The sequence below is a fragment of the Canis lupus genome, chromosome 20, assembly GCF_048164855.1.
Source record: "Canis lupus baileyi chromosome 20, mCanLup2.hap1, whole genome shotgun sequence".
Classification (NCBI taxonomy): Eukaryota; Metazoa; Chordata; class Mammalia; order Carnivora; family Canidae; genus Canis; species Canis lupus.
Window position 1 is genome coordinate 48196832 of NC_132857.1, and position 24476 is coordinate 48221307.

The 24476-nt window shown below is 35.4% G+C and overlaps 1 protein-coding gene across 1 annotated transcript in view; it reads right to left on the reverse strand.

The window, feature by feature from the left end:
* The window catches only part of LRP1B (LDL receptor related protein 1B), a 1825680-nt gene that overhangs the window by 472626 nt on the left and 1328578 nt on the right, over positions 1-24476 (reverse strand). The window contains exon 35 of the mRNA XM_072789062.1: positions 23866-23997. Within this exon, the coding sequence (XP_072645163.1) occupies positions 23866-23997 (132 nt within the window). The remainder of the gene's footprint in view (positions 1-23865; positions 23998-24476) is intronic.

Here is a 24476-nt window from a genome sequence, read left to right on the forward strand (position 1 = left end):
GATAAAATATTTCGGTATTTTATTTGCAAAAAGAGAAAAATCTATTTTTAGTTAATCTCATTCAAGGAAATAACAAAGGTAGAAAATAAAAAATAATTAGACTTTGCTGTATATTTCCATTCACCATCTAAGAATTTTTATATTAAAATTTAACATTGATTTGGAAGCACAGTGGCATCTTATATTTTCAGAAAGGCAAAATTAACTTTCTATGAAAAGTTACACAGATATTGATTCTACTTGAAATTGTCAGTGTCTGCTGTACTTAAGGGTAGGCCAAAATATTTACACATTTTTCCCTCCAGAACAGAAAGAAGTTGTTATTAACACTATTAAGAAATCAATAAAAATTTTCCCCAATTGGTGTTCTAAATGCTTATGTGTATCATTTAAATCATAGATGAAAAGAAGATATAAGAATCTTATTATAGGGTAGCCCTGGTGGCATGGCGGTTTAGCACCACCTGTAGCCCAGGGTGTGATCCTGGAGACCCGGAATCAAGTCCTGCGTCAGGCTCCCTGCATAGAGCCTACTTCTCCCTCTGCTTGTGTCTCTGCCTCTCTTGCTCTCTGTGTCTCTCATGAATAAATAAATAAAATCTTAAAAAAAAAAAAAGAATCTTATTATACAATTATTTTCTAGTTTAATGTCACTATTGTCATGTAGGCAACATGACAATAAAACAGTCTATAAATGTGCCCTGCTTGGGCTTTCAGAAATGATGATTCTTTTTATGAACAAATCCTTGCTAAAAATAGAAAAAAAAATATATATAAATTGATAATTTTTATTGAGTGCTATATGCATTATAGGAGATACAAAATTGACCAAGAAGCCTCCTTCAATCTTTGTAGAGAAGCAATCACCCTCTCGTAAGTACTTGGTAGCCATACACTTTACCCATCATTCCTTAGTGAATTGCAATTGTTTCTTGACCTATATTGGGAGTACATTTTAAAAGAAGGCTATGTATTCTCCTCCTAGTTAGCTCCACAGAAGCCAGTGTAATACTTTGGGCTGCATAGATACAAAAGCTCACTGAATGAATGATCAAGTATGAGTCAAATTCAATGTCAGAAAATAAACCCATCAGAGCTATCCTCAATCTCCTTCTTTACCTGTGCTCTCTCATTTGATGAAAGGGACAAAATTCATCACCCAAACTAAAGAGTTGTGAGTTATCCTTGACTCTTTCTGCATCTATTTACCTTATCCCCACATTTGATCGATTATTAAGTTCTGCATGTTTTTAACTGCTTCTTCTACTTCTTTTTTTCTTTAGTCTGCTTATAGCACTATGGTTTTATTCAGGTCCTCATTATCTTTCTTCTGAGTTATTGTGACATCCTCCTAAATGGTCTCTACCTTATAATTTTATTCTCCTCAAACTCATTCTTACAATGATCAAGGTAATTTACCTAAACTGCAAACCAGATCTTATCACTGTTCATGTTTCTAGGTTTCTCATGACCCGAAGATGAAGTTTAGATTCCTTAGTAAGTCATATAAGGCCACCTATGATCAAAAGTAGCCTCCAAACATTTTTGTTGAGTATAACAATTAAAATATCCATCCTTAATATATACATATGTATATGTATTTTTTCATCCCTTATACATATACACATGCATGATATACATTTTTAGAGAAACAAGGAAAAGTAAATCAAACAGTTCTACTATTTTCTCCTATCTAACTTATTTAGTTACAGGATGTGTACCTTGCTTCCTTCTTGGAAAAGATTCAGCCTAGGAGTACTTCTTTGGTTTTTGTCTATTATACCTTCCTTCCTCAGTCTTGACTCTAGTAGAACTGCCCTGTTTGCAATCACCCTCACTCACTCTACACACATCCATCATATCATTTCTCCCTTCTATGCCTTTTCTCATGTCAGTTTCCTGAACCTCTTTCCCAAGAATCCATTATTCAGACATTAAGATTCATGCATTCCCCCCGCAGGAAGCCTTCTTGACTATCCCAGACTAGGTCATTGTCCACCTTGCTGCTCTCATAATAACTCATGCTTATCTCTAAGAACTATACTTAACACAAAGTATTGCACAGCTCATTTTTTTATGCACCATCCTTTCCAGTAGACTGAAATTGGTTTTTATTCATCTTGGATCCACTATGTCTATCTACAGCTTTCTGTATTTGATAACTGATAAGCGTTGATATACAATTAATAATAATACAAATAGAATCAAGTAAATGGTAAAAAAAAAAAAAAGTTATAGCAGAGTATTAGCTACACCCTCCAAAGAATGCTAAGATAAAATGTAATTGTCAGGAAGAAGTAATTTCAAAAGGTAGCAATAGTTTGGCCCATTATCAGATCAGCAAAAGAATATGCATTGAGTGTCCAATTTATGAAACCATATATCCTCTCATAGGGCAAAATATTAAAATCAGGTGGCCAGATATAACTATAGTAAGTAACATTTTATAATGTTTCATTATATATCAACTATAAGTTAAATGAGCAAAAGATGGTTCCAGAAAGTTTAAGCTCAAGAATCAGAGCACTTTTTGAAATCCTAAATATTTAAAATTAAGACATTTGACAAGCTATATACAAAAATATATAGCATTCATCTCATACTGTTTAGCAACACTCCATAGTGCAATTATATGATGTCTTAGATTTCCTTGAATTAGATGAGACAAACAGATAATGAATTGAAACAGGTGATGGAACACATGGAGTGTTCATCATACTCTAGTCTCTACCCTTTTATATATATTTCAAAGTTTCCATCGTGAAAGCTTAAAAAGTGCTCCGACAGATTGAAAAGAATTTCTCCTTTTGTCATTCCTAATCAAATTCAGAAGGTTTAATGGTAATAAAATATATAAATAATCTCCAATCTTTAACATAACTTGAGTGATACTCTCAGTATCCTACCCATGCCAGAAACTAAGAAACTCCAACAATTTCAACAAAATTTTACCTGAACTGTACTATACAAAATTACCCCCAACCCCCCTCAAAGAAAAATCCTTGATACAAAGAAGGTATTTACTTGAGCCAGTCTTTGGAGGGTACATACTAGATAGACATAGTGATATTCTTGGTCTCAGCAGAATTAGCAACAGGTTTGCTAAAAACATAGAGTCTTAAAGGAGTAAAGGCAAGAGGGTGATTTTTCACCTGAATTAGACTATCCTAATGCTGATAAAAGGTTAAAGATAGGCTAGGATAAAATTAAAAAAAAAAAAAAAAGATCCCCATTTCACCTTACATTATCAAGTAAATTAAGAGATATAATTTAATATAAAAAATAATAATTAGGAATACCTGGACATTTAAAAAAAATGTAATATATCCCAGAGAGATAAAGACAGACAAGACTCCTCAAGCTATATTCATTCAGCGAGAATACAAATGAAATAGTTTTAGAAAGTTTGTGATACAACATCTTAAGAAGGGTAGATCAAGGACAAAGACTTGTTCTGAAGTAGCTAACTTGAAATGTTTTCCATTATCAAAGTAGACATATAACAATTCTTTCTTTTTTTTTTTTCAATTCTTTCTATATACATATGCTGTGTATGCATGTGTTTGTGTGTGTGTGTGTGTGTGTGTGTGTGATTTGTGTATATTCTTTCCTCCTGCTACATTTCCTTGAACTCCAAGCCTCTTTGATTTTAAAAGAAAAACAGTGACAGACTGGTAGATAAACAAATATATGAATCTACAAAAGGAAACTCTAATCCTTCAGGAAGTCTAGTGAGTGGGCCTGTCCTCTTCCATTGGACTTCAGATTGAGTCAATGCACACCATAAAACTTTGTTTATGGGGACACCTGGGTAGCTCAATGGTTGAGCATCTGCGTTTGGCTCAGGGCATGATCCCAGAACTGGGATAAATCCCACATTGGGCTCCCTATGTCTCTGCCTCTCTCTCTATTTGTGTCTCTCATGAATAAATAAATAAATCTTTTTTAAAAAGATTTTATTTATTATAATATATCAAGCAAAACATTGACTCCTGTTCAGCACTCAAGTATCGTTCAGTCTCCTACTAGATATTGGCAAAATAGACTGATTTACCATTTCTCTCCTTAGCCATGTGTGTTGCCCTGTAAGCCTACCAAAGATAGGATTGTTGAATTTACGGACCACCCATTGATGACATTAATATCCCTCCATGTCCCCAGGTATGTCCTGGTGTTTGAATGGCCAGGTAGACTTTTGACATCTTTCAGGAGATGTTTCAGCAATCTGCTTACAGCCGACATGGGGGAAAAAGCCTCTTACCAGTTTCCAAGGATTGTCAGGGCCTACTAAAAATGATCTTTTAGTGAAGAGCAAGAGGGATTACTCTCTTCCACCTTTTCTGCTTTCCTAGAAGGAAGCTTATGCACACATATGGTGCCCTGATTTTTGTGTCTGCTGCACAGAGGACATCTCTTGACCACCTGGCTCTATTGGCCAAGGATGCTTGTGATCCTGTTCCATGTGACTATCAAATGAGGAAGCCACTATAGAAAACAGGATGGAAAACAGCAATTCCACTCTGAGTTTTTATCCCAAGAAAACAAAAAGGCTAACTCAAAAAAGACATATGTACCCCCATGTTCCTTGAAGTACTATATATATAATAGCTAATGGAAATAACCTAAGTGCCCATCAGTGGGTGAATGGAGAAAAAAAACATGTAATATATACTATTATATACTATATATCCTAAAGTCTTTATATAAAAGATGTGATATATGGACTAATATATACTATATTTCTATATATGATGGACTATGACTCAGCCATAAAAAAAAAAAAAATGAAATCCTGCCATTTGCAACAAAATGAATTGGACCTTGAGGGCATTATGTTAAATGAAAGGTCAGAGATGACAAATAACAAATATTATATAATTTCTCTTATATGTGAAATCTAGAAAGAAAGAAATAAAGAAGTAAAAAAGGAAGGAAGAAAAGTTAGGGGGAAACAAGATTGGATTCCCTTGGAGAATTTGAAGATAGATTGTTAAGAGAAGAGCAATGTGCTCAGAGATACATGAATGGGGATAGCACAGATGCTTTATTGTGGTAAATATAGAGATAACTATGTATTCTTGACTTAATGAAGCATCTCAGCTTGCCTGTATAGTTTTCTAGCAAGTAAATTTCATAATTTTCTCAGGAGAAAAAAAGAGATTGTAATGAGAATCTAGGAAAGGGAAAGATTATATCCATTTGGAAAACTATACTTTGAAGAAGCTCTGAGAATATTACATAAGGGAACATGATGTCCATTGGAACATGAAAGAGTGACAGAGAATAGTCAGAAATCAGGTTTAAAGCCTGTTTTGATTTGCATAAAACATCTAGTTTATTTGTTGTAATGAAAAAATGGCTTCAGTGCTAAGAATTTAGGATTTTATTTGATGATGATGATAATGATGATGGTGGTGATGACACTGTCACAGGTAGGATGACCAACCATCATAATTTTCCCAGTATTCTGGTCTTAGCACTGAAAGTCTAATGTTACAGGAAACCCCTCAGTACTAAAAATGAGCTTGTCAGGTCTCTAACTTTAGATTTTGTAACTGAAAAATGGGCCCAGCTGCTGTGTTCTGGATCTACCACCATGCTGTGTCAAGACTGCCCTTGGCTAATGACTGTGTGAGGCAGTGTTGTTATGGTAGTCCCACTCCTGGATCATGTGAAACTCCTCTGATGGGCAACTTTGGCTCCCCATCAGCCTTCCTGAAACTTTACTGAAACCACAGCAGTCTAAGACATTTTCTACCTAACCCCCTTTCCTTCTATCTTTTGCATAAGTCAGACCTGCACTGTAGTCTTACAACTCTCCTCATTCTTTCTCACAAGTTGTTCTTCAATAAGGGTTTTGCGTATCTAATCCTGTCTTGACTCTGTTTCCCAGAGGATCCAAACTAGTACAAATGATGTAGGAGGAGCCTGAGAAAATAAATGGTAAGATGGGGCTATGGCTATGGTTTCACTCACATGTGGAATATAAGTAAAAGCACAGAGGATCAGAGGGAAAGGGAGAGAAAACTGAATGGGAAGTCATCAGAGAAGGAGAAAATCCATGAGAGATTCTTAACCATAGGAAACAGGGATCCCTGGGTGGTGCAGCAGTTTGGTGCCTGCCTTTGGCCCAGGGCGCGATCCTGGAGACCCGGGATCGAATACCACGTTGGGCTCCTGGTGCATGGAGCCTGCTTCTCCCTCTGCCTGTGTCTCTGCCTCTCTCTCTCTCTCTCTCTCTCTCTCTGTGTGACTATCATAAATAATTTTAAAACATTTTTAAAAAAAGGAAATAAACTGAGGGTTGCTGGGGGGGGAGGTGCGTAGGAGGATGGAGTAATTGGGTATTGGGTATTAAGGAGGACATGTGATGCAATGAGCACTGGGTGTCATATGCAACTGATGAATTGCTGAGTACTAGTTTGAAACTAATAATGTGCTATATGTTGGCTTATTGAATTTTAACTAAAAAAAAAAAAAAAAAAGATGGGGCTATAGGTCTGGCTCACTCTATACATAATAGACAAAGAGGACATGGCCCTGAGGACGCCCGGCACATGCACAGTTCTTGGCACATGATGTTCAAGTACTATAATTTTCATGAAAAGTGACCTGAGAAAACATCTTGTTAAAAGAGAAATATCCTTAAAGGGATAATGACTCATGCATTTGAAAAATATGGAAGAAACAATGACTACAAAGACATTAAAGTTGGCTAGTTACTGCTACATTGTAATGACACTCTAAGGAGGGATAATGAAAAACTGAGAGCTGTTCACAAGCAATTAAAACTAAATGTGAGGGTCGATATGGGGAAATTACAAAGTGACAGTGGAAGAGTAGACACAGCTAAGCAGCAAATAGAAACTATAATAGTTAGATCTACAGAATTCCAGGGATGTTTAAAAGCTCAGAAAAGACAGGTCTGCTATACTAAAACCAGAGATCTGGTTGTTAAAACCTGGGACCCTGAAATATGGATGAGAATGGTGTATATTCCCAAAGGTGCTGGTCCTTGAACTATCCTGTTGGACTCAAAGTTTGCAAAGGCTGTCCAATTTCCCCTAGTAAAGGCTACCACTTCCTTGTGCTGAAAAGATGTTGCAGAAATACTTCATCTGCAAGGCAAAAGATACCTCCTTCCTCCAGAGCTGTACTCACTTCTTCTGATTGACAACTACAGTTAAATCTCAATACAATCTAGCTGGAGGGATTGCTGAACCTCTTAAAGAAGAAAAGATCATACACAAAAGGAACTCTGAGGAATAGTTAGCATGATGACCAGGAGCCAGAGAAGTATCCCTGGAATTGGATTTTGAAGGTGCTTGGTCAAGAGGGGTTAGAATATAAGATGAATAAGCAAGGATTCTTTTACATAGGAGCACTTTCCTAGTGTATTGATGGAATTTAACACTTTGGCAAGAAGTCGGGAAGTAGGACACAATCTCTGTGAAGGTAGCTCTTAAGGCACGAAGACATTATGCTATTCTCCATGCAGAAACATCTTGTGATGTTTCAAATAGTATGAGAAAAAAATAAAGAACATGAGAAAAGAAAGTGGACATTGAGAAATAGACTCTTGAAAGAAAGAAAACCCACCAAGCCATCTCAGAGGACACACTCTTCCCCAAGGCTGATGGCAATATAGTAACGAGAGGGGCACCAGCACCACCAAGAAATTACAGTATTGGGGGACTGGGGAGACTGAAAGCCATGAAGGATGCTACTTAACATTTATAACCCCCAAAAATACAATGGAGAAGCAGAAGCTAGAGGGTGGTTGTCCCACTAAAAGTCATGATGCTCTGCTCACATCTCTGACTCTAACTAATTTTCATATCCAGAACCCACTGTTGAAAAAGTAGCCAAATCCCCCAAACCCTGCAACATTATGGCAATTATACAACTATGATGATCCTTCTAGATCTTTCCTCAAAGGGATCTCCAAACATTCACTTGAGTTAGTTGGTATTGGAGAAAGGGAAATACTTAGATATCTTTATTATTAGACACAGTGTCCAAGTTGACATTGATACATCATCACTGATCCCTTGCGATGGAGCTTACACAGGCTAGGTAATAACTGAAGTCCTGGCTAAATTCTGACTCATTGTTGCCCAATGAGTCCATAGACCCACCCAGGAGTCATTTTCTTAGTCTCAGAGTATATAATTAATATTGATATGCCTGGAAATTTGACAAACCTCAACGTTGGGTTTATTGTCTTTGGAATAAATAAGAGCTATCGTAGTGGGAAAGGCCAAATGGATATCTCTAAAAATATGTACTCTCTATCCCCTCCCTATCCTACCTGAATGGTCACCATTAAAGACAGGCAGTGGTCTCAATTATGCTTCTGCTTAATTTGCCAGTCTTGCCCCTGCAAAATGATTATGGCCTACCACAGTCTTAACCAAATGATAGCCCTAGTTGCAGCTGCTATGCCAGATGAGGTATATTACTAGAGAAGATTAATAAGGCCTCAACCACGCAGTATACAGCCATTGATCTGGCAAATGCATTTCTTTCAATTTGATTTAAGAGGAGGATCAAAGGAGTTTTATTAATATTTGATAGATGATAACATTCATTTATAGTTTTTCTTCAGGACTATGTTAATTTTCTTACCCTCAGCGAAAAAAAGCAAAAACAAAAATAAAAACAAAACAAAACAAAACAAAACAAAACAAAACAAAAAACTATTTAAACATAGTCTGAAGAGATCTGAAATCTGGACCAGTAGACATCCCAGAGAATACTACACTAACTCGTTACATCAAATACATCAAACTTCTCCATCAGAATGAACAAGTGGTGGCTAGGATGCTGGAAGCATTAGGAAAACACACATGCTCCTAAGGGTTAAAGATAAATCCTATAAAGATTCAGCAACTCACCATTTTAATGATGTCATTATGAGTCTAATGCTGAAAAACATGCCAAAGTTAAGGAAAATGTTCAAGACAAATCATTGCATCTTGATATCACTACTATAAAATAAGAACAGTACTTTGTAAGCCTCTTTGGATTCAGAAGATAACATAATCATTCCACGCCAAAGATTATCACTGTAGCCTATTTCCTTGGTGACATGGAAAACTATTCACATTGAGCGTGATGCAGAGCAATAAATGGCTCTGTAGTAGGTCTAGGCTGTGGTGCAAGCAGCCCTGTCATTTGAGCTGTGATCCAGCAGACCTGAAGGGTATCAGTGGTCAGAACAACATGTGGTATGGAGCTTATAGAAAAACTTAACAGGAGAATCCCAACACAAGTCCTTAAGATTCTGCAGCAAGACTATGACATCTGTGCCAGAGAATTACATAATCCTCTAAGAAAATTCTCTCTATATTATAGGTTTCTAGACCCTGAAAGAAAAGAGAATGCCTGACCCTGAGGCTCCAAATAGCCATGCATCTGGAACTGCCCATCATGAGTTGTCCTCATGTCTATGTAGAGACTCCAATCAAGAAAAGAAGAGAGTGGGATCCCTGGGTGGTGCAGCGGTTTGGCGCCTGCCTTTGGCCCAGGGTGCGATCCTGGAGACCCGGGATCGAATCCCACGTCGGGCTCCCTGTGCATGGAGCCTGCTTCTCCCTCTGCCTGTGTCTCTGCCTCTCTCTCTCTCTCTCTCTCTGTGTGACTATTATGAATAAATAAATTTAAAAAAAAATCTTAAAAAAAAAGAAAAGAAAAGAAGAGAGAAAAAAAAGTTAAGTTTGTTTTATAGATCACTTAGCTTAATATATGGGTAAAAGATAAACATGAATTACAGTTGCATTCAAGAGTAGGCCTCATAGTGAGTAGAAAGGGGGAAAAAATCATCCCTATGTGCAGAATTGTGAGTAGTACACCAAATTATTCACCTGTGTGAAAGAAGTAGCCTGAAATACTCAGGTATATAGTTCTGAAGCAGTGGCCAGTGGCCAGTCTATATGGACATGGGACTGGAAATATAATAATTGGAACATTAAAGATTAGTAGATCTAGAGTGAGGGCATGTGGATTGACATATGGGAGTGAACACAAAACGCAGAGATCTTTGCATCACATCTTAGTTCCTATAAGAAAGCACCCACCACAAAAGAAGTATTGATAACCAAAATGCCTTAGTCTTTCAACGTAAGCCAAGCTTCATCAGCCATCTCAGACTGGGTAAATGAACAAAGAGTTCATGGTGGCAGAAATAAAGGTTCAATGATATGGATTTCCACTTACCAAGACCAATCTAGTTAATTTTCCCTCTGAACATCCAATTTACCAGCAATAGCAAACAGTGAGCCCATGATAAGACACCATTCTTCAAGCATATCAACTGATCTCTTGGTGACAATTCAACTATGTCAGGCACCTTCCAACCTGGAAGTGTCAGTGGTTCATTCTCATGAACACATTCTAGGTATTGACTTGCCTTTCTTACTGCAACCTGTAGCCAGCACCACTACCCAAAGGCTTAGGAATCCCTATCCACAGGCATGAATTCTACACAATCTAGAGTCTGCTCAAAGTATCCAGTTCACAGTGAAAAAGGTGTGAGAGTGGGCACATGAGCATGGGATCCACTGGTTAAATTATATACCACACCACCCAAAAGCAGATGGGGCCCCATAGAATTCTGGAACAACCTTTTAAAGACACAAATAAAACATCAGCTGAGAAGCAACATTCTCAGGGTGCCATCATCACCTTATAGTATGTTAATTCAATTAGAGACCTCTAAATGGTTCTATAATCACCAATAGAGCAATTTAGGCTCTAGGGACTGGAAGATGAAACAGTAGAGTCTCACTTTCATTCACTCTCAATGACCCATTAAAAGATTCTGTCCTTCTCTTCCCTGCAAGTTTGGAGGGATTGGATTAGAGCTTTTGGTTTCTAAAGAGGGTACACTTCTGCCAAAGAGCCATAAGCAAGGGTCCCACTGAACTACAAGCTTTGGCTCCTGTCAAGAGACTTTGAACTTTCTTGTATCTATTACTACTACTAAGTAGGTTAAAAGAGGACTCACCATACTGGTATACATGACTGACCCTGAGCAGGAGGAGGAGATAGGGCTGCTTTCACATAATGTGGATAATGTGGCCAGGACAGGATATGTACAGAACTGAGTAGTCCACTTGGGACCCACCTACTTTTCTGCAAGGACACATGCAGCAACCCAAGTCTGAGAAGAGTTACCAAGGATTCAGACCCCTCTGGAATTAAGGTTTGGGTCACAGATAAGCTACTAGTCCGGCCAAAATGATAGTTGAGAATGAAAAGCATTCATGGAAGATGAGGAAGATGATTATTGTGGCCTGAGATTAACCACAGCCATAAAGTCTATCGGTCCTACTAACCGCCCTCTTCTAAGTTTTCCCACAAGGAGAGAGGCCTAAAGGAACTACAGAGTTGTTTCTCAAACCTGTGTAGACACAGATATGTGCGGCAAAAGGGGTGCTCTTTGGCAGTCATGAATATGTACTTCTCAAATCTCTGCCTATGAAGAGCATAACTGACTGAACCCACCACTGATACAAGGCCCTACTTGCAACAGGGTTCCCAGATGATGACTGATTATAACATAAATACTGAGGCAGACAGTATTTCAGCTTTGCTAAAAATGTCTTAGAATTGTACAGCAGTCTAAAACTTATCCTATCCAAACTTCCTCCCCTAATTCCTCTCCAGCAGTCAACCTTATAACACATTCCAACTCAATCGCATCAGTCTCATCACCTTTATACTCAGAGACACTTTCCCCAATCAAGCTTGTACATGCCAAGATATGAATATTTCATATTCATATGAAAATGAAAGATGAGAGAAGGGTGTAATCTCATGCTCCTGGCCTTTGTCAAAGAGTTCAAACTGGCACAAATAAAATGTTGTATTGATCTACCCTATTATCTTCTATACTGCTACAGTCTCCTCTTAGAAAAACAACACAACGCAACACAAAACAAAACAAAACCCAAAACTTGGCAATTCAGGTCTGCCAATATACTGCATCACAGAAATGATGTGTAGTTAAGTAGCACCTGTCCTTGGTAGGTCATTTGTAGTATGGTCTGCCACAGTCAATCCCCTCAAGGTCCCCCTCTCTCCCTAACTATTCACACAGAAAATTTCTCTGGCCCCTGTATTCATTTGAGTTTGTGAGACTGGCCTAATACTCTAATAAACTAAGGTGCAAAGGTACCTTCTGAGAATGAGATTATAGGATGGGTTGAAGATTTAAAGTGACAAAGTATGGCTACTGTAGACGTAGAGATGGAGAAAGAAGACTGTAGGCTATACAAGGATTTGGGGATTTGCTAAGCAAGGATGTCAGAAGAGCACAGAGTGTAAAGATTTACAGTTCATTAATGAAATATCTGGCTGCAGAATACAGGCTCTGAAAATAAGTAGAAAAATTACAGAATAAATACAATGAAATATAAGCAGATGGAGTCAAATCACTAAAAGCTGAAATAAGGACAAAGATTAGGTTCTGTGTGGGGTGATAAATACAGAGGTTTTGTGTAGAAATGGGTATTCCCATTTCTATCTACCTTCCTGGGATTACATGAGATTAAATTTATACTTTTCCATTTGAACAAATAATTCCAGATACTGAATTTCCTATAACGATTACTAAGTGTCCTCTCTAATAAAAATAGACATTTCAAATGGCTTTAGTAGTCATTTGTTATATAATATATTGAAATATTGTACTCGTTTGTTAGGGCTGCTGTAACAAATATAACAGATTGGATGGTTTATTTGCCAGGAATTTATTTACTCACAGTTCTGGAGTCTGGGAAGTCTGAGATGGAGGTGTCAATAGGGGTTGATTTCATTCTGAGGCCTCTCCCTTTGGCTTGTAGATAGCTGTCTTCTCCCTTTGTCTGTGTATGTTCCTTCCTCTGTGCCCAACTTCCACTTTTTATAAGGACATTGGTTATATTGGATTAAGGTCTAACCATATGACCTCATTTTCCCTGAATTATCTTTTTAAGAGATAATCTCCAAATTTAGTCATATTGTGAGATGCTGAGTTTTAAGACTTCAACATATAAATTTGGGGGGACACAATGCAGTCTCTAATGGGTATCCACTTGTATCTCAGAGATTTTTTTTAAAATCACATATGAATGAATGATGCTGAAAATAACTTTGAATTACAAAAGAATATTTCTAAGTAGAAGAAAGGCATTGTACCTATACCCATACCAAAACTTGCACTTGAATCTTCCTGAAAGTGTTATTTGCAATAGTTAAAAAAGTAGAAACAACACAAATGTCCATCAACTGATGAAGGGATAATGAAAGGTGATATATATCCATATAATCAAATATAATTTGCCCTCTTACCTCCACAAAAAAAAAAATAATGAAGTATTGGTATATGCTATCCCATGGATGAACATTATGCTAAGTGAAAGAATTCAATCATAAAAGACCACATATCATATGATTCCACTTGCATGAAATGTCTGGAATAAGCAAATCTGTATAGACAGAAAGTAGATTAGTGCTTCCCTTGAGACTGACAAGTTGGAAGAAATATGAGAATTATTAATGAGTATGAAGTTTCCCTTTAGGTTAATAATAATGTTTTAAAATTCAATATTGGTAACGACTGCACAACTGTGAATATGCCCCAAACCACTGATTTGTTAATTTTTAAACACATGGATTCTATGGTATGTAAATTATATCTATAAAAAGTTGTTAGCAAAAAAAAAAAAAAAAAAGGAAATTTGAGTTTGAGGAATTAATATAAATACTGAAAAAGATTTATCGCCCAAGCTTAAAAATAATCAAATATCCAAAAATATTGGAAAAGTCAAAACTAGTGTTATCCGATTTTATAATAGTGTACTCCCATCAAAGGCAGTATTCACAGATTGTTAATTATAGCATAGCAAACTGTTCATGTTAGAATGGCAAGTAAAAGGAGCAAGACAAACTTCATCAATGAGAAGTTTTATTTGTATTTGAAAAACAGCACAAATATCAATATGCCACAATATGATCCCCTTTATACGTAGAATTTAAGAAACAAATGACCAAAGGAAAAAGAAAGAAAAAGAGAGAGAGAAAAAACAAGAAACAGACTCTTAACTACAGAGAACAAATTGATTGGTAGCAGAGGGGAGGTGGATGTGGGAATGGGAGAAATAGGGGATGGGGATTAAAGAGGACATTTATCATGATGAAAACATAAAAGAAAATTATAAAAAGATTGATATGCCAACATATTAATAGTTGCTGTCTGTGTAGTAGTAGTAAAGGCAATTTTTATTCCAACTTTGTTTCATGTTTCCTAATTTCCCATAATATACTTTTTTAAAAAAGATTTTATTTGTTTATTCATGAGAGAGAGAGAGAGGCAGAGACACAGGCAGAGGGAGAAGTAGGCTCCATGCAGGGAGCCCGATGTGGGACATGATGCCAGGACCCTAGGATCACGCCCTGGGCTGAAGGCAGGCCCTCAACTGCTGAGCCACCCAAGCGTCCCCATAATATGCAATTTTAGTTAAGAATTTTTAAACAAACAAAAGCATTTATTTAATTATTGATTGAGATCTGTCATCAGTAAGTGTCTGCTGAACTAATGACTATTACTCCTCAAACACATTTTAATAATGTTTAATGGTTGAGGTGGTAGTTGTCTACTTTTTCATTAAATCAAAACTATTTTGAGATAATAGTTTCACGTGAATATTGAGAATAATTGAATACGCAAGTATACCCATTGGTATCCTGTATTGTATCTATAAATTCAATTTGAGCCAAGTGAGATCAAAACTTGTTATTTTATCACTAAAATAGTATTAAAGGAGAACAGTAAATGGAAAAAAAAATAAGGATGGAGTCACAATTTAAATAAGGTTATTGATAAGAATAGCCAATAAATGTTAGCTCTTGGGCAGCACGGGTGGCTCAGCAGTTTAGCGCCTGCCTTTGGCCCAGTGAGTGATCCTGGAGTCCCAGGATCAAGTCCCACATCGGGCTCCCTGCATGGAGCCTGCTTATCCCTCTGCCTGTGTCTCTGCCTCTCTCTCTCTCTCTGTCTCTCATGAATAAATAAATAAAATCTTAAAAAAAAATCTTAGCTCTTATCCCTACTAATCAAAATAGAATAGATAACAAAATAAAATTTTGAATCCGTTCGTTCAGAATTCAGAAAATAAGTTTTCATGTATAGTTAGAACCTTGAATTACTGTGAAATAATAAGTTCTTTAGTATCTTAATATTTAATTTGTAATGAAAGCAGCAGTCAAAATGGGATCTCCCTATCAACATTGTCCCCCTCAAAGAAAAGAACAGATTCTATAACACAGTCTACTTTCACACTATGCCAATCTAATTCTGATTTCATTCACATAGGTTTTAATGATTATTGACTAAGAAAATAGATGTGTGTTTTTTTTGTTTTAAAGGTTGTTACTGTTGAAAGTGTTCCTATTGGAAGTTCAATGGCCAAAAAGCTGGAAAAAACCCAGAGAAATGATTATTCAGAAGAGCTGGTTTGTTCGTTTTAACTCCTTATTCCAGAGCTAGAATCGTAACCCTTAAGTAATCTGTTCTAGTATTTAATACACTCACAAACAAGTTCCATTTCTGGTTCCATCTGAGTTTTTTCCTTTTTAATTTATATCTAGCTCCTCTCATTCAGTTGGCAGTAAAATTAAATAATAAATAAATAAAACAAACAACTTCTAGGCTAAAGCAATCAACCTTGTTTCTCAATATAGTCCCAGATGAATTCACTGACAGAATGTTTTACTCATAGTAAATGATGGGGGCTAACATGTCATCCTTGGAAGAAGATTTGCATAATTGCTCTTGTGCACCTTAGTAGGCATACAGAACTGGCAATTTGTGCCAACTACTTCAGAGCTCCCTTTCTGGCCACAGATTTCTGGAAGGGGACACTTGATGCAATGTAGTACTCATTCTAAGCGTGGTTAACATCAGTCAACACTTAGCCTGCATTGGTGACAAAAAAGAAAGTAACTACATTAATAATTCTGCTTGTGTTACACATCATTATATCCCCCAGGCCATCCTAGACAGCTATAAGAATTTTCTTGAAAGAGCTTTCTTAAAGAGCTTTTGTGCCAGAGAGTTGTCAGTAGAAGAATTAGTGTAAGTTAATTTTACAGGAAGACTTTCCCAGACGCTGGTCAAAAACTGTAAAGCGGAGGTTGGAGGGAGTTGCTGGCTTTTCTTGAAAGATTTAAGTCAAAATACATAAGTTATCCATTCAGTAACATCACTGATAACCTGAACCAGCCATCAAAATTTATTTCTTAGACAATAGTATGTGGTGATTAATACAGATAACACATCTGTTATACTGTGATAAGCAGCCTCTAATGTACCCACCAATGATCCCTACCACCGAGTATTGAGTCCCGTCTTTGATCCTTTCCCTGTGAGTGTAGGCTGTATCTAGCTGCTAGCTTCAATTCTAAACAGAATGTACCAAACATGATGAGATATCCTTTCTGAGATCGGGTTGCAAACGGTCTGGCTTTCACTTTGTGTGTGCCATTTCTCACTGTATTGTTCACTAGCTCTAAGGGAAGCTAGCAATCATGTTGTGAACTGCCCTATGGAGAGGCCCACGTGACATGAAACCTAAGTCAGTAATCAGTGAAGAGCTGTGACCCTCTGTCAAATAGCCCACAAGGAACTGAATCCTTGTGAACACCCATGTGAACTTGGAAGCAAATTCTCCCTTGTTGAGCCTCCTGAGGAGGCCACATCTCTAGCCAACACCTTGATTGCAGCCTCATAGAAGCTATAAGATAATAAATGTTTATTAAACGCTTCAAGTTGCTAAATTCAATATTTTGTTATGCAACAATAAATAGTACAGAGTGGAATAAATTAGTATTTTTTTGCCTTTCTTCTTCCTCTTCTCCTGTCAATAATAATCATCATTTCCCTCATTCACCTCTTACCTGCACTATTAGTCTTCTGTCCCTAAATTCATCAGGGACAATCCTATAGTTGGTGACCATATTATCCTATCTCCCAAACCCCGAGCCCTGATACTGTCTGTCAAATATCTTACCCAATCATCACTGCAGTACGATTACAATTCTTGTTAGGAAATTATCAGGGTTCTGATGTTGGTTACTTCACTACTGGTTATTCAATCCATAGTTGATGTCAATGTCAAGGGCAAAAACTCAAATGCAAATCCTGAATGCAGAATTTCATTTGGGCTTCTTGAAGTAACCAGTTATCTTCTGTTATCCATACTTTATCCCCAAACCCACTTTCTTCATTTTTAAAATGAAAATACCACCTGCCTCAACAGAATATTTTGATGAATTAAATGGCACAAATACAAAAAAGTTTTCTAATCATATTCTTGAAATGTATTGTTTAATAAACGTTAGGGTTTTTTGATGCTATTGTTTTCTCCTCAAACTTACTGTTCCTAGCCCACCTGAGTGATTAGTTCCATTTCTAGTCTCTCTACTTCAGCCAAATCCTTGTTCTAAAAGTAGTAAGGAATTTACAGAAATAATTAGTTCTTTATTCTTCTCATGTCCCCAAAGGATCCACTTACTACACTTACTACTTATTGCTTCTGGATAAGAAAAAAAAAATAATAAAAAGGAATTAAAGATCTATTGTTCATGACCAGTCCAAAATCAAATAAATAACTTCCATTTTTCTCCATTAACTAGGAAATTGTCTACTTGATTAAAAACTAATGATCAATAATCTCAGAAGCTGAATCATAGCTCTTTATTTTTTTAAAGAAAGGATATCAAAAAGAAAAATAGACTAATATATTATTGGTTTTCTTAAAATAGGGGAAAAACACTTTTTCAAGGTGAACAATCCTTTTTTAAGGTCACAATTAACAGTGTTAACAGTTATCAATGTACCTAGGCTAAAGGAGACCTCAACATTATCATTTGACTTGTCATCACATCCAGTACTGAGTTTCTGGGAATAAACAGGTGGCAGTGTATTGTCTAAGAGTCAGAGTACAGAGTAATTTGACAAACATCCAGAAGACTGACCTATCTAAAAAATATTTTCTTCACATCTCTTTAATGGTGTATTAGTTGTATTTATGATATTGGGTTAAGATACTGTGCTTTGCTCAAACACACTTGGTAAGATAACTTGTAAATCTCTTAGCAGCTATTAATAATTTACCCTGAATTAGTATAGCTAAGCCTTTTGAGAATAGGTTTCGCGGTAACTCAGTTTTGATAAGGAAAAGAGTACAGAAATATATTAGAGAATCAAATATGAATGTAGCTCTGCTGAAAAGAATCCTGAGCCGCTAAAAAGAAATATAGCAGCATATATGTTGACTCAGGAGAGGGAAAAAGAAAGGTGACCAAACACAGAATCGATGTGCTTCAAGTGAATTTGTCTAAAGTTGGTGTTGACACATTTTACTTTCATGAGGAGTGCTAACTGCCTGAGCAAGATGTTTCCATGAGACTTGCTTCAGTGATTCTCTCAATAACTGAAAGAATAATATATGTCCCAAATAAACTGATCAAAGTCTTAATCTTAGCAGGGAATCGCTGTGCATCTTCTGGGCTTTTGGTTTCCAGTAACCTCTGGAGAGTTCAGATGCCTGACAAAGCTATCTGTTTATGTTTTGAGTTTAGAAATTATCCAAATATGATTTGTGAGATATAGGCAATAATTTGTTTGACCTGTAGTTCCTTACCTATGTATGTTTATGATACTTCTCTCCAAGGATTGTTGAAGTTTCTGTTTAGTTGTGGTAGCTACTACTTTGCCTTTTGAAAGATATACTGGACTTGACCATCAACAAATACGTACAAACTGTTCACATGATTTGAAAATAGTCTTGAAGCAAGTTTGAAATGACAACACAAAGTAGTACTGGTTCATTGTTACAAGAACAAGAAGAAATGAACCAGTCCTAAAAATTCACTTTGTAGCTGAGGAAATGGTTTTCATAAAATTGAAAAAATGTCCCAAAGCAACAGTATTATATTTCTTAAGCTATTGCTGTTACTGACATAAAAAGAATTCTTCCTATAATTCTTCTGTGGCCTTGGTTGGTGACAAAATGGTTACTAAAAAAATTTTGTGAATAGCTGTTTTCTAAGCCTCCAGGGAAAATAAAAGACTCTCACTTGAGTGTCACCTGCTTCAATTATTAAATGGGTTTAAGGTCGCATGATTCAATGATTCAGTATATGAATCAAAACAAAATATGATCTTCTACAAACACAAATTTGAGGAAGTGCAATGTAGTTTATCAAGTAATGCCAACAATGTCCAAATAAAACTTTGTTTCAATGGCTACAGATATAAGATGGTATAGTATAAAGAACTGGAAGTAGGATACTCAATTATCAAACAACCTCTTGATCTCTCTCGGTTCCATTTTCCTTATCTATAACATGAGCAAATGCTACCACATGGTATCAAAAATGTTCCTTCTAGTTCATATATTCAACAATATATGTAAACGTTGCAGAACTATTAAGGAAAGATTATTTCATGTAAATAGGTGACATTCAAATGTATGAATGTAGCAACAGTATTTTGTCATATATATTCTCCTTCACTTTATTTTTTTAATAGACTTTATTTTTAGAACAGTTTTAGATTCACAGATAAATTGAGCAGAGAACCCCCATGTATGTTTTCCTCTCATGCACACGCAGCCTCCCCCACTGTCAGCATCTCATACCAGAGTGGTACGTTTGTTACAGCTGATGAACCTGAATTGGTATATACAGAGTTTATATTAGGCCCTTTGGCTCGGATTAGGGATTTCTCTTGGTATTGTACATTCCATGGGTTTTAATAGAGGTTATAAGGACATGTTCCTTTATTGTTTTTATTGTCTTAATAGCCAGATCACTATGTGATGGTGTAAAAAGGTATTAAAATATTCCACATAGTGAATGCCGAGCAATGACATCTAAATAATAATCCTTTGATGCTCTCTTAAAAAACAAAACAAACAAAAAAACATACAGATCATCCATACATGGATTACTTCAGAAACTATTCCTTATTAATCTTCATTCTCTATAGCAACCTAGCTGTGATATTCTACACCTGGTAGAAAGTAATCAACATTTGTCAATATTGAGTTGGATGAATCAAATTTTAACAAAAGAAATAAAAAATGAAAAAAAGAATATAAGTTTGAAGTTTGCAGATAAATAATCATTTTGTGAAAGATCTTGTATGTGCCACTCCACATTGCAGTCTCTTTATGGTAAATGTATCTTTCAAAATAATAATAATAATAATAATAACAATAACCATTCTCTGAATAAAATGTCCTCTTTAAGTAATATCCTGCTAGGTGATTATTATTTTTTTAAAAAAGTATAAATATCCCCAAGGCAAGGGAGGGGCAGACTGAATAAAGCATTACTTACTGAAGATCACATTACTAACTGGAGCAATAGGCTTTGTTTTGAAGGTGTTTCTCCTAACTAAAATATATCCTCTAATGCATCAAATTCAATATTCATTCATCAAAAGGAGTATCTCCCAGTGGGCAAGGATTTTCAAAGCTTTCCCCACTCCTTGCTCCCCCACCCCCCAGTGGAATGGGACTTTTCCAGTGAAGTGGTAAGAATGCTTTGAACATTTTAAATCTAGCCACAGGGTCTTCTATCTCCTGTGGATACTATCCAGAATTGCTTCATCTGGTGAAAGAAATCCTTTCACTGCAGAAAATTTTATTTCATTAGGACCAAAACCCAGCAGGCTTCAGATATGTTAATCCTCATGAAATATACAGGTTTGAACAATCATATTTATCCCTGTAAAATTGTGGTAATAAAATGTTATGATATAAATTATGATGGTTATACTCAAGAAATGATTCTCCTTCACACCATCTCCTTATTGTAATAGGAGGGTTTTGTTTGTTTGTTTGTTTTTGTTGTTGTTATTTAGAATAATGATCAACTGTGTCCTTCCATTGTCATCTTTATCTTTGATTGATCCTAAAGGAGAGATTATGTCACAGAGGTGAATGTCCATTAATGAGAGAAGAGGAAATAGAATTATTGGCCAAGAGAACTAACAATGGAAGAACTTACAATCAGGTAAAACATAATGTTCATGATGAAAAACAAAAAGTTGATGTGCCAACAATTGGTTTCTCTACTTTGCTCAGGAGCAATCTAGACATTTTCCATCCTTCCTCCCTGAAGCAACTTCTCTCAACAAAGCCACAGAGTTTATCTATTGTCTATAATGATATCATGAAATCAAGTTGCACTTATTCTGATCATAGTACATTTTCATAAAACACAATTAGTAAAGGATCAGACTGTACAAAAGATGGAAGCACAAAAAAGGTATGTGGAGATGTGATTGGCGATATGTTTTAATCTTTAGATATCTGTTCAACCTACTGTTCATTATCATCATAATTAAGTTCATCTTTACTAGGGAATTTTACTAACCTACTCTCTCTGAAGGTAAGAAACAACTATTCTACACAGCTGAACAGAAAATATAGTATCAGTCAAGAGAACAGATGAGAAAATCTTGCTAATTAGAAGTTAAAATATAGCTTCCAGGGCATGTTTCTAAATATATATCGCACACACACATATGTCACATATGCTTATTTTTTACAATTCATTATTTTCTATTATTAGATATCACTACTATTTTCGTAACTCCCATTATATCAGGCACTGTGTCAAACATTTGTACACATTAATCTTAAAATTCCCAAAGCCCATATAGTGAAGAAACTGAGTCTCAGGAATATAAAGTAATTTACATATCACAGGGTAGTAAGAGGGTGAAGTGGCACTAGAATCCAAGTTGTCGCAAAAGTCTCACCTTTTCCCACTATATGTTTTACTGGATCCGGGTCTCTAACCCTCTGATTTCAAAGCAACTTTTGTATTTCTGTTTTCTGATTAACAAAAGGGATTTTAAAATGTTCTTGAACATTCTAATTCTATATGACTATTCCATATGCCTACATCCTTTTACATTTAGAAGAAGAAATAAGTTTTCTAAAAACAATTTTTCCCTGGGAATTGAATTTAAAAATATGCAAGATATGATACGCAGAACATAACATTTTGACTAACTACTGGTAATTTATCTGATGAAAAACTACACTGATGCAAAATAAATTTATTATGATATTAATAATCACTGGAAATCTAGAAATAGAGTACTGTTCTCTGCAAATAAAAATATCCTCTGTCATGGCACATTATATGAAACTTAACCATTTCAGGACCACTATAAGGCCTCAGAGAGTGAATTCAAGTTATGCAAATAAACATTCTACCCTTAAGAAAAAAAGAGATTTACTAATGTAATGATCTAATCAGGACATTTACACCACCAAATGTTCTAATATTGTACCTCACCAAAATTTTCCAAATACTTTCAAAAGTCATTATGAAGTCTTTAAAAGAATCTAATATGTGATAACAGCTAAAACAAGGGATTATATGTACTTGCTAAAAATATATGCTTATATACATAACATCTTTCAAGAAGTTCAAGTTTTCTTAGTTTTGTACTTAATAAATCCTATATAATACAATTCTAAAGCATAAGATGCATGTAATTAAGATGCAGGGTAGATTATGCATGGTAGGATAGTCAGTCTACCGTGTATAATGAGGTTTGATCAAACAGATTTGCTTGATCAAAAATCACATTGTGATTTTGGCAAAATTTACACATTGCTCAATAAAATATACTATGTTTGAATTTCCTTTTAGGAAAGGTCCTTTTAAAAATGTGGAAAGTTTGTCTGTATAGGATTTCAAACATTTGTTACAAAATGATTTACTCAAGAAAAGTCTTCTTTGAAATGTTTGTGAAGATCCCCAGTAATTCATTAAATTGTAGCCAGGAATTTCATTAACACATGATTAAACAAAATGTGTTAGAATTGAGGGGGGAAAAATAAGCTTACAACCAGAGACCCACATGCTGATGCTTAGAGTTTTTTTTTAAGATTATAAATCAAAGAACTGCTAGTTTTTTTTTTTTTAACATTAGACGACATTAAGTCTTTACAAGTCAAAAAAAAAATACTGTAAACACCCATATACAACTTCAGCACTAAAACAATAATATGGGAAGCATAGGATTTAGTTCATTGAGAGGTTGAGAAATTTGCTTTTATAAGTTTAGACTCACAAGTGTAGAATAATGGATCTGAGTATAAATACCAGATGCATATCTAATACTTATACTATGTCCAAAGTTAGTGATTAGTGCACACACACAAACATGTTTTCTTCCATAAATTGGATGGTATCTATTGTCAATTTCCAGTCATACACTTATATTAGCACGGGAAAATATTAGTGTCCAATCTGCTTTATTTCACTGTTTGCTAAAACAAGAAGATAAGGCAAAATCTGACTCCAAAATGATGCATACCAGATTCAAAAGTAATTTAAAAGACACATTTATAACTGTTTTCTTATTTCAATTTCATTTGCTACTACCTACATTAGAATACATAATGATTCTGAAAATATTTTAAGTCATATAATGTGTTAAGTATATAATCAATCAAAATGCTTTCTGTATCTCTGTACCTATAATTGAATAAAAGTAAAAGTGTCATTTAAAAAAAGAGACAAATAAAAATGAAGCAACCAAAAGCCTATCACGGCATTTTAATGCAGTTGCAACTCAAATTCAGTATTAGGAAATTTTTACTTGATTTCTTTTTTCAGGAAAACATATCTAGAACAATTTATATTAGGTTTAAAAATTCATTACTAATTTGCTTTCTTATTCCTCATCTTGACTATCAGAGTACAGATGGAAAGGTTATATTTCCATCATGTATAATAAATCAAGTAAAAACATTATACATAAATTATGAATAAAAAGCTATTTACCTGCATGGAAATCTATCCCAACAGCAAATGAAGTTCCTGATATAGGCATCAATGCATCCATTTTGTCACTTGGTTCCAGAGGTATTCCCCTGATTCCTTCATGAACAGAATACATAAGAAATGACTCTATACCTAAATTGGGGAAAAAAAAAAAAAGTCCCAAGTGAATATTTAAAACTAAAATCTTTCTACTAGCATTAATTTGAAGATTCTTAATTTTTTTCATAAAACATATTTCTCAGACTTTTTTTATTTTTAATTGCACACTACACTTCTGACTAATTGAAAGGTAGATACATTAGTGGTTCTCAAACTTGAGTATGCATCAGAATCTCCTAGAGGACTTATTAAAACACAAATTACTGGGGCTCCCATCCCAGGGAATTGATAATTTGAATTTTTGAAAAGTTTCCAGTGATGGCACTACTGGCCTGGGACAATACTTTCATAAACACAGAGGTAAAAAATATTGGAAAATATATTTGGTCTCACAACCAAAGTTCACCTCCTTTCTAATGCTCAATCATCTTGTTGCTTATATATGAAAATAAACTTTTATTTTATATTTAATTGTATATAGCTACATTATTGTTGTTTTTCTAACAAATTTT